General features: G+C 51.1%; 2 protein-coding genes across 6 annotated transcripts in view; one reads left to right on the top strand and one right to left on the bottom strand.

Annotated features, from left to right (window-relative positions):
• Positions 1-1,148: 1,148 nt before the first annotated feature.
• Positions 1,149-4,471, top strand: LOC122390736 (aspartate beta-hydroxylase domain-containing protein 1-like). 2 transcript variants are annotated; one of them, XM_043383959.1, is made up of 3 exons: positions 1,149-1,395; positions 2,874-3,592; positions 4,037-4,471. In XM_043383959.1, exons 2-3 carry the CDS (start codon positions 2,896-2,898, stop codon positions 4,270-4,272), a joined length of 933 nt encoding a protein of 310 aa, XP_043239894.1. In that variant the 5' UTR covers positions 1,149-1,395; positions 2,874-2,895; the 3' UTR covers positions 4,273-4,471. The 2 variants fall into 2 exon arrangements, with proteins under 2 accessions (XP_043239894.1, XP_043239893.1); XM_043383958.1 differs by having other exon boundaries at positions 1,185-1,382; positions 4,037-4,420.
• Positions 4,472-10,674: 6,203 nt separating this feature from the next.
• Positions 10,675-11,430, bottom strand: part of LOC122390735 (helicase domino-like) — a 32,200-nt gene continuing 31,444 nt past the window's right edge. For all 4 annotated transcript variants that reach the window (XM_043383954.1, XM_043383956.1, XM_043383957.1 and 1 more), the window contains one exon: positions 10,675-11,040. In XM_043383954.1, the coding sequence (XP_043239889.1) occupies positions 10,816-11,040 (225 nt within the window). In that variant the 3' untranslated portion in view covers positions 10,675-10,815. The remainder of the gene's footprint in view (positions 11,041-11,430) is intronic.

Raw genomic sequence — 11,430 nt, 5'->3', positions numbered from 1 at the left:
ACAGTATTAGTGACTCCGCTGACTGCCGAGCACTAACCTTCAGTCTCAGGCGGGAAACTCAAATTGTTGGTGTCGGATCGCGAGCATGCACGACAGTAAGAGCAGGTAAGCGGGTCGTCGGTTGCAACACGTCACTGATGAGCTTGATACATGTGCCTGATTTGTCGCATGCAATTGCGGAGTTGCCTGAGTCAGCACGGCCGGCAACTATCGATAATGGCATGGCACGCCACGGTTACTGATTTAGCTCACACAATCGACTGAAACGTTTTTTTATCTCAAAGCTTTACCACAAGCATAGGGCTTCAGTTTGAACACATAAGATAAGAACACATCAGTCTGTAACTTACAAAAAGTTCAGGCTTCAAAGACATAACTCACCTCAAGCTCGTGTCAACCTCGTGTCATCGGCTGGTAAAAGCACCGCTCCCGGGCGTTTGCGTTGGGCGACCGCCTTGGGCCCGTCACCGTGCGATCGGGGCAAGGATCGGGGTTTGTGAGCACAATAGCCACATCATTTGACGTTTCGATTTTGATTTGCGCTCGCAATAATCGCGCATATATCGCGCTACTTGCGCGCTACGTGCAACTGCATACATAGGTAACAGTAATAGGTTGGGGGGCGTTATGCACCCAAACCCACATAAATCCTCGCTCAGCCTCCGTTTGCAATTGTACTGCACTGGTGAGATATACATTTATATACACACACGACCCACACGACCCTTTCCTTGCCCTTTCTTTCCCGTGTAGCTTGCGTGTAGACTGTAGCACACACGTAAGTACACACACACGTGATGTTGTTTACAAAATGCAAGCAAGGCTAGATAAAAGTAAGCATTTAGCATATGACCTTACACAGACTGAGGAAATACTTTGACCAATGGTGACCTCGAATGTCATACAAAACCGAGTCTACTTCTCTATAAATTTGAGTTCCTGGGAAAAAGTAATTCTTGTTTGCTATGGAAATATCCGTAAGATAAATCATTAGTAATAGATAAGGATACTTTTTCTGAAAATAGAGTAGTGATCCATTCAAAATTTGGCAAACTGTAAAAGTTTTATGCAAAATCAATGACGTCATTTACCTCTTTATGATATATAATTTGTCAACAACACGGTTGGCAGCTTGCGGCGTTTAAGACAAACTATGGCGCAGAGAACGGAAGGGGGGTGGGAGGTGTGTAGTGTATTGTATTTAAATACTTTTAATTGTTTGTGGTCCGGAGATTCAATTTTTGTGTCTTAGTCATATAATGCAGTGGTACCTAACGGGCTGCTGGGTGGACAGAAACACAGAACGCTAAACTTTCAACAGTGCTATAATAACTTATGAGTGGGCCAGGCCAGTGCACGACTCACAATTTCTGAGCAAAATTGTATGTAGACTAGGTAAGGGTCAAGCAATTGTGGAATGATGAAATTGCATTGAAAAATATTTATTTGATTGATGTGCATTGATTTCATCAAACTTCTGTCCGCTACTGTGACTGTCCATTATGTAATATTTTGAACCATGCTCAAAAGTTGAGTTTTTCTGAGTTTGAGTTTCTTGTGCTTTGGTCGTCGCTATCATATTGACGGATATATCCAACTGATAACTGATGATATTCAATGCCAATGCATAGGTATGGACCTTTTTTGGTCCATGTAGAGAGTGAGGGCTGAATCCAGCAAATGTATTTATATATTCCCGACCGGGGCTGGGAAAATGCGTTTTATTCACCGAGGTTTTTGTGCGGAGGACCGAGTGCCGGTAGGCACGAGGTCCGTAGCAAAAAACCGAGGTGAATAAAACTGCATTTTCACAGCCCAAGGTTGGGAAGAGATTTACCACATGCCGTACCGGCGCAACAGTTAATATCATATTCATTTGATATTTTACACTTTGATCTTAATATTGTGTTAATATTATATTAGTACAATGTTCATATTTGTAGTCACCGTGATTATTTTTTGTGTTTTTCATTATTGGGCTGCGTTGAGTATGAAAGATGAAATTTCAACTTCCCCCTTATTTAGGGTTTGAAAAAGCTGAGGATGAAGATGGTGAAGCGCCAGAAGTTAGAATAAAGATATGGAGTCCAGCAGGAGTGAGGAAACCGTGAGGAAAACAGAAAATTGGGTGAAACGCTGAATCAAACGCGTCTTGGATCCCAGCTGGAACAATATCAAATGTTTCATTGTGGCACGTTAAGATGCTTCATGCATTTAAATTGTTCGTTTTTTTTTTGCGTGCATTATGTAGAAATAATGAATATTCCGACCATGTTCTGCAGCAATAAATACATTGGCATTGGAACGATAACCTTGTTTAGTTGAATTACGTTGACAGCAAAAGTAAGTAAACACGCAGTCATTTACTTTTGCTGTTGCTGTTAGTGAACACACAATCCGTAAATATCTTCTTTGAAATTTCAGTAAAATTTTGTCTGGGAAAATCAAAAAGCCCTAGGGCCGAATCGTTTCCCAAATACCTTCAACATTAGCCGAGGCGGGCCGAAGCCATTTCCCAAATGCACGTGCTAATGTTAAAGGGATATCTCGGCATGTGGTAAACACCATTAAATAACTTGGAAGAAAGACTGAAATGCAAGGGATGCTTTGGTGAACAATCAAGCAAATTAAATCACTTCATTTTTCACCATTCCCAAGACTAGTCAAGTGGCTTGCAAGCTGCACTGTTAAATTCCCAATGCCTTTATTTAATTTCTGTACTTAAGTAGGTAGCCTATCTGGGATAAGAACAATGCATAATCTTTTTATTATTGAAGTACGGAACTCCTCAGCCACCTGTTCAGTCATATAAAATACCATCATTATATTGCAAGGCCCTTTGTAGTTTTATCGAGTCTGGGTTTTGTTTTTAGCCACCGCGATCTGCCAGAGCCGATGGACAGCTACCTGCAGTCGTGCTGCGGCGACCACCTGCAGTGGCGACTGCCGGACTCGCTGGAGGCCGGCTGGGCGGCCCTCGGCGTCACGCTCGCCGCCGGCCTGGTCTGTGTGCTGCTGCTGCGGCGGCTGAGACCGGCGCCGGCGCCGCCGCCACCTGACCAGTGCCGCTCGCTGGACTGTACCCGCTGCCACGGCGCCGCCGACGCGGCGGACCGGGCGGCGGCGCGGCTAGAGCAGGCCGCCGCTGCCGGTCAGCTCGTGTCAGACAGGGTGCGCCGCGCTGTGGCGGAGTGGCGCCGGACCGGCGGCGCAGGCGAACCGGCCGGCCGTCTGATGGTCGCCGAACTCTCTGAGCGCGTCTGGTGGTACACCGCGCACGAGGCCGACCAGCGCCGGCTGCAGCTCGCTGCCGCCGGCATCGCCTCAGACTACCGGTGGGCGCGCGACCAGCCGCACCGCTGGAGTGTCAACTCGAGTCCGGCCGGCCGGTGGCGGCTGTTCTGGCTGGTGAACCAGGGCCGCAGTCGACTGGGCCCCGGGGAGTGCGCCGCCACCCTCGCCTCCGTCGACTCCCTGGCCGGAGCGATGCGGCACACGGTGTTCTCAAACGTGTGCTTCTCCGTGCTGGAACCGGGCACCAGCATTGAGCCTCATCTAGGACCCACCAACGTGCGAGTGCGGTGTCATCTCGGTAAGCGGAACTGAGGGACACGGGCGTTGATTTCTTGATGAAAGGTTTAAAGCAATCGTTATGTCTGACTCTGTTGTCCGTATAGTATCTCTTGAAAGCACCGATACAGGGGAAATATGGTACCGGTGGACCAACGACTAAAATCGGTTCGACGCTCGCTCACCACTTTCTCCCCAACATCTCCATTTCTCGCCCAGGTCAAGTGGTTCGGTGACTCAGCCTAGCAGCCCTCCCTCGATCAGGCTTGATGGCACCGGTGCAAGATACTCTTAGCAGTCGGCGCGCGTTTAAAGCCCCAGTAAATAAAAACGTCACACCGTGTATTGGTACTTTTAAGAGACTACGCATATAGCCTTGCGACGTGTTAATTTATCCCCCGATGATAAACTACATTCTTTTCGTTTGGTTTCTCGACGTCTGACGTCCTCCCCGTGGCGCCGTCAGGTCTGGAGGTACCGGACGGATGTCGGCTGGTGGTGGCTGGTGAGGAGCGCCCCTGGACCCGCGACCAGTGCCTGCTGTTTGACGACTCGCACCTGCACCACGCCGGGCACGGCGGGCAGGCCGGCGAGCCACGCGTGGTGCTCATGGTCGATATGTGGCACCCGCTGCTGACGGCCGACGAGCGCAGACTGCTGGAGGAAGTGCTCAGGCCGCCGGACGCTCACACTAGTCAGTGATGGGATGCCTCCTCACAGATATGTGTGGGAACTTAAACCGACTGTGATATAATTTAATGGAGGGTAAGTGAAGGGATCAATCCAAAACACCTATTCCCAGACAGTGGTCATCGCCGATATCATGGAGCGGTTTGGGAATATATATTCAGAGATGTTTTGTGTAATCATGTGTTACGCATAAACGTGTTCAGCATTGAAATGTGAGCTTCTGCCAGTACTGCCGTCAGTTATTTTCTTCCGTTGTAAATGTTCCCGCGTGGCTGATACGATTGTCCAGAATCACCCTCCAACATAATCAACGTCTCTCATTCAGCAGCCAGACAACGGGTACAATAACACACGAGTTTATTCATAGTAGAGCACCGTCAGTGACAATGATCGGCAATATGCGAATACGTGACAATAGTGGATCGATCACATGGGGGCGAGAGGTGATGATGAGATGCTGAGGGGATGCGAGCCCGCGGCGCGGCCGGGGCTGATGTGACTGCGAGCGCACGGTGTCAGCGATGAGTGAGTGAGTGATGAGGACGGGTCGCAGGGCTGGGCCCCGTCTCAGTACAACCTGAGCGGTCCACTTGTCTGTCTGCCGCGGCCCGCCGGCCCGCGGCGCGGTCCCGCAGCCGGCGTCCGTCGGCGGTTTCGGTGTCTGCCGGACGGAAGGAGACAGGTCAGCCGGCGAAACAACACAGCATGCACGGCCAATAACACTGGCGGGACCGCAAACAGTATCAACATTACTCACATTGCACGTAAACAAATATAAATTATGAACATTACTCAATCCGGCGTTACTGAAAACGTCCACACAGAGATCGTTACAATTGTTTTTCGCCGCAAACTTTGTCGGTGTATGGGGAGCCGACGGGACCAGTCGGCGCCGAAGACCGGCACCGCGGTCCCGTCGGCAGCGCGTCCCACAGAGCACACCGGACGACACGGGGCCGCCTGCTGTACCGCCTGCTGTGCCGCCGGTCGTCACCGAACACGGCCAATGAGCAGACCGGACCGGTAATTTCCGGCGGATCTACACTGTATTCTGACGGACTCCGCTGTGTTACTAACCTGGTCTGGTCCACTGGCGTCAGGTGCTGTCCAGACGTCCTGTCAAAACAGCTACATATAACAACGGAGTTGCCTTCGAGCGGGCACGGCAATCGTGTCCGCTGGTTAAAGATGTTGCAGCGAGAACGTCTTCAGTTATGTTTTAGCTTATGCAGCAGCCGGTCCATTAGATTTACGTCTTGTCCTGTAGGAAGAATCATGCAAACTATGAGATTGATCCATCATAAGGAAAGTTAAGGTTCGGTCCAAATTTCTTATGCTGACGGACGAAAACGAAAACATTAAAAATGCATCAAATCCCGCAACAAACGCGACAGTGGAATAGGTACCATAAGAATGTAGCGAGTCGCCTACTTAGATGGCGTACGGCCAGCCACCCAAGAAACTAAGACATGCCAATTTTCTGCTGTCTGGGACGGGCGGCGCGCCGGCGCGGGCGGTCCGTGAGCCCGGGCTGGCGGCCGCGTCCCAGCCCTCCCCGTCCTGTCTGTGGTCGATGGGTCACTTACCAGTCGTGCTGGATGAGCCACCGGTCGGGGAACTGGGTGATCACAGCGCGATATCTGCCCCTGTAAACAGAGACCGTCTTTAGAAAACGAACAATGTAGCTAATGCAGTAGGGTGACCGGTTTTGCAAAAAGTTTCGAAAAGTTTTGCTCCCCAGGTCTAATCTAACGTATCTGGGGGTGCTGATCACGAATCCGGCGGAAACAATATAAAAATCGATTTTTTTTTTACCGCCCCAGCTCTTTGAATATTTCCGGTTTTCTCAATTTTTGCATGTTTTTGAATAATATGATGAATGTAATGAAAAAATATTAACAATGTATCGCTAAATGCATGTACCAGTCGATTCGGCATACAGCGGCGTCGAAATCGGCACGCCGCCTGCTTCACCGGCCTCGCAGGAAAGCATAAGGCTCGGAAGGTTTGCGTTAGTTACCCGATTCTCTCCAGAGATGGCGCTGGCGTAGCCACCCGCCGGCCGGTCGTTGCCGTGCCGTTCACAGCCCCGGCGGTCACTTGCGACCGTCGTGGTCGTTATGCTACGTCTATCAAAGCACGACAGAAATGCTCACTTCATTTTTATGTTACTTCAGACACATTTTAGACCTAATGTTGAATTGGATAAATGACTATCGTGCATTGGCGAAATAGTGGAGTGCGCTCGGGAGCCATTTACAATAGCGAGGAACGTATAGGTGGATTGATCTGAGTAACACATGACACTGCGTTCACTGTTGATATGAAGTTTATTCACACTATGTAGTCGGGTGACATGAGAACAAAGTGACTAACATACCTTGTGTACGACACATGGATGAAGCTAATGCTACTTTTTTCATTTTGTTTCGGTAGGCCCGTTTGTTCAGAGCGTAGCCGTCCTGTCGGTCTGCGCCTGTTACAGCTGTGACTGATTCGGTGGTCAGCTTTACAGCCCTTTCGGTGGATTGGGTATGGCAGGGGACCCCCGTTTTAAGGGGAGTCTGTAGAAAGTCGCGCAACTCATCCTCGCTCATGTGTCGTACACAAGGGGGCTCAATGTCTCGGCCCTCGTCAATCGCTCGCTGCACGTTAACTAGTTCCATATAGTTGTTCGCTTGAACGTTAATTTCCGGCAGCCGGAAGTGCCGAATGGGCTGCTGCTGTGGCGGTGGTGGTGGCAGCTTTGGCGGCGGTCGTGGCGGCGGTGCCGGCGGTGGTGGTGGTGGTGGTGGTGGTGGTGGTGGTGGTGGTGGTGGTGGTGGTGGTGGTGGTGGTGGTGGTGGTGATGGCCGCCGCCGTTTCAGACGCCGCTGCTGCTGTTGTGGCGTCGGCGGCGGGGCGGCGCCGGTATTACATGTCGGTAGAGCAGCCCTCTGACGAGCTGTGCCTGCTGGCACGATACATAGTTTGTGTGTATGTGCCCGGTATAATTTGCATCAAACAGAAATCGGACGTGGTGTATGCACCCTCTCACGTGTGCCAGCAGCTGCGCCGCCAGCGGCTGAACTTCACTGGCGAGTCGCTGGCGTGCATGCAAAGTAGCGTCGAGAGGAATGCTTACATGGCTCATGAGGAAAATGTGCTGCTCGCCATGTTCGGCGATGAAAATCATGGCATTAGGGCAGATGCAGTCCGCATAATCCAGAGCATTCGTCAAAAAGGGCAGCGACAGGAGCAGCCGCCGTTCCCGCCCCCGCCACAGCAGAAGCAGCGGCGACAGAGGCGGCGGCCACCACCACCACCGCCACCGCCGGCACCGCCGCCACCGCCGGCACCGCCGCCACGACCGCCGCCAAAGCTGCCACCCCCACCGCCACAGCAGCAGCCCATTCGGCACTTCCGGCTGCCGGAAATTAACGTTCAAGCGAACAACTATATGGAACTGGTTAACGTGCAGCGAGCGGTTGACGAGGGCCGAGACATTGAGCCCCCTTGTGTACGACACATGAGCGAGGATGAGTTGCGCGACTTTCTACAGACTCCCCTTAAAACGGGGGTCCCCTGCCATACCCAATCCACCGAAAGGGCTGTAAAGCTGACCACCGAATCAGTCACAGCTGTAACAGGCGCAGACCGACAGGACGGCTACGCTCTGAACAAACGGGCCTACCGAAACAAAATGAAAAAAGTAGCATTAGCTTCATCCATGTGTCGTACACAAGGTATGTTAGTCACTTTGTTCTCATGTCACCCGACTACATAGTGTGAATAAACTTCATATCAACAGTGAACGCAGTGTCATGTGTTACTCAGATCAATCCACCTATACGTTCCTCGCTATTGTAAATGGCTCCCGAGCGCACTCCACTATTTCGCCAATGCACGATAGTCATTTATCCAATTCAACATTAGGTCTAAAATGTGTCTGAAGTAACATAAAAATGAAGTGAACATTTCTGTCGTGCTTTGATAGACGTAGCATAACGACCACGACGGTCGCAAGTGACCGCCGGGGCTGTGAACGGCACGGCAACGACCGGCCGGCGGGCGGCTACGCCAGCGCCATCTATGGAGAGTCGGGTAAACCTTCCGAGCCTTATGCTTTCCTGCGAGGCCGGTGAAGCAGGCGGCGTGCCGATTTCGACGCCGCTGTATGCCGAATCGACTGGTACATGCATTTAACGATACATTGTTAATATTTTTTCATTACATTCATCATATTATTCAAAAACATGCAAAAATTGAGAAAACCGGAAATATTCAGAGCCGGGGCGGTCAAAAAAAATTCGAATTTCATATTTTTCCGCCGGATTCGTGATCAGCACCCTCAAATACGTTAGATTAGACCTGGGGAGCAAAACTTTTCGAAACTTTTTGCAAAACCGGTCACCCTACTAATGCAGCTGCCAGCTGCGTTCGGCCACAGTCGGGTCATGTTTGTTGGACCAATACTAGCGTTTATAAGTGCTCTCGGCTTCCATCGAGTACACATCAGGACATGTATGTTATCCCGGACTCGTGTTTTGAATATTCAATGAGTCATATAAACACAAATGTCCACTCAGTTCTAGAGGGTGCCGCACTGGATATCGTGCAGACCTGCTGGCCGTGTGATTTAATCTAGCACCTTTGCAAAAGCGGCGCCGCCAGGCCGGCCGGCGCCACTGATCGAAAGTGCATGACACCATGATATTTTCCGTCACAACAAATGTTAGCGCCACATTGGTCCTTTACTCACCAGTCTGTCCGCAGCTGGACACCGTTGACACGAGCTATCAGGAAGCGACAGATGCTAACATCCATTAGCGGAGGCGCACATCCTGCTTTCCAGTCTGCAAACACCAGAGGAAGAAAGACTTAGTATTAACTACGCATCCCGTCAAGTCTTTCCCCCAGCATCAGCTGACAAACATCAGACATAGTTAACATCAGAACTACTCAGAGAATGTAGGTAACATGAAGATCATCATAGAAATAACTAAAAATGAGAGCAACGCAATATCACACGGTCACGCACCTGATTAAGCAGGCCAATCTGAAGTAAAACAGGAGCAATTCTACTCCAACGGACACGGGGACCCTCCGTTCCCAATGCCGCCTGCCTGGAACAGATGGCATTCATGAGCAAAATAGTTGGTACACAGACAATCATGCTATCGTGTACACAGTAACGTCAGATAAAGGGTGTAATCAAACACGCTCAGAGAATGTAGGTAAAATGATAGTTCATCACGTCTTAACGAAGACTAACGGTATCCAAGCCCCACAAAGCAATTTACATAAAACGACGTTACAATTCTCACCTGCTCTTAATTGTAAGGCAGCGTTAATACCGCCAGTATAGACAAGCTCGGACAAACTAGCTGTTCGGGCGGATGTTGTTGTCAGGCACCTGCAAACAAACGAGCAATATAAGGGCAAGGCCACTTCCACGATTTTCATAACCATCGGATGAAGCGATATCAGCCCGAAATTATGTAATCAAATACTCTCAGAGAATGTAGGTAAGTGGTTACTCATCATAGTAATAACGTGTCATAATAGAAGCACGCCAGTGTGCCTAGCGACCACCCGGGCAAAACGTTCACCCCGTTGGAACTCACCAGGGCGGGACGGGTCGGCGCGCTCGGACCGGGCAGTCTTCCGCCGCGGTCCTCACGGCTGGCACGTGCCTGCGAGGGCAGAACAGACTGCCGTTAGTATCAAACATGAGTCGTACAACAGACACCACAGTGGCCGCACAAACAATCGGGGTCTCAGCGCACTAACGTTTGATGATCGCTAAAACTTGAAACGCAAGAAAAAAAACAATGATTTACACATACAACTGACGCATGACCTTGGCTTCAAAGAATACCTCTAGTTAGACCGCTTTGTCCACTCAGTTCTAGAGGGTGCTGCACTGGATATCGTGCAGACCTGCTGGCCGTGTGATTCGATCTAGCACCTTTGCAAAAGCGACGCCGCCAGGTCGGCCGGCGCCGCTGATCGAAAGTGCAGTCACCGCAGACTCGAGCCCCATGTTTGTCACTCACCCGTCCGCCAGCTGCTGATAGCAGACGTAGGCGCGCGGAAAACGACGGAGACGATGGTCCTCCATTCATAGGGGGAAGTAGACCTAGGGGACGCAGAGAGTCCGTCAGAAGAGCGACCAGCGAACAAAGATCGCAGTCAGAAAGCATAGTTCGTCAGAAATCAATAACATCAAAACACTCAGAGAATGTAGGTAAAATGAAGATCATCACAATATGCTAAACATTGCGCCATTTTGCATACCAAAAAAATCACAAGAACAACTCACCTGAAGACGCGAAGAGGACGGCCGCGAATGCTGCACCGCTCAACGGCGGCGGACACTGAACCAACACCGAGACACCAGACGGGCGCCGCGCGCGCCGGACGGAGACGTGCCGGCGGGCGCGACGGCAGACAGAGCACACCTCACGCTACCTAATAGCACTGAATATGACGCGATCCTCGCGGCGGGCCGGCCGCCTCTAGCGGCCACACATATAAAGCTGGGTACGTCAGTGTGTGTACGGGCGCGGCGCGCTAGGCGGCCGGGTCGGCGGGCGGCGGCTGCGCCGGAGGCGTGGACGCCGGGCTCGGCCGGTCCGGCGTGGAGGCCGTGCTCGACACGGTGCGCAGCCGCATCGTGTACGGAGAGCCGCGCAGCGCAGACGGCGAGCCGGCGCCGGCGCCGCTGCCGCTGGCGCTCACCACCGCCGCCGCCGCAGACACCAGCGGCTTCAGCTGGCTCAGCGCCACAGTAGCCGTCTGGGGAACAAGCAAATGGACACAAGTCAGTCAGTTGGACAAGCCAGCGTAATAGTGATTGAATCTACAACATCAGACAATAATATGCGAAGAGTCCGACGGAAAACGTTTTTAATTAAATGCCCACCATTTGATTAACCATTTACAACCCCTTCATGGTATTTAATTAAATATCCATTGATGACATTTAAATTAACGCCAATCAAAGTTTATTTAAATCTGCCGTACGGTGGGAAATACCACGACCCGAAATAGGATGAAAAATGATCAACAGAGATTGTTACCAGTGTCAGGATCCACCAGTCTGACGGTAGTACAGAAAGATGGGTTTTAACAAAGGTCGTTTCTATGTCCCACTATTGGAACCACAGCCGCCAGCGTCGGACGACC

Source organism: Amphibalanus amphitrite, unplaced genomic scaffold (assembly GCF_019059575.1).
Source record: "Amphibalanus amphitrite isolate SeventyFive unplaced genomic scaffold, NRLGWU_Aamphi_draft 000407F_arrow, whole genome shotgun sequence".
Taxonomy (NCBI): domain Eukaryota; kingdom Metazoa; phylum Arthropoda; class Thecostraca; order Balanomorpha; family Balanidae; genus Amphibalanus; species Amphibalanus amphitrite.
Note: the sequence above shows the minus strand (reverse complement) of the source record. Positions and strands in the feature narration are given on the sequence as shown.

Excerpts from the sequence above, each read along its gene's own strand:
- LOC122390736 (XM_043383959.1), top strand. The coding sequence starts at position 2,896 with ATGGACAGCTACCTGCAGTCGTGCTGCGGCGACCACCTGCAGTGGCGA. Across the intron at positions 3,593-4,036 it reads GCGAGTGCGGTGTCATCTCG|GTCTGGAGGTACCGGACGGA; the intron begins GTAAGCGGAACT and ends TGGCGCCGTCAG.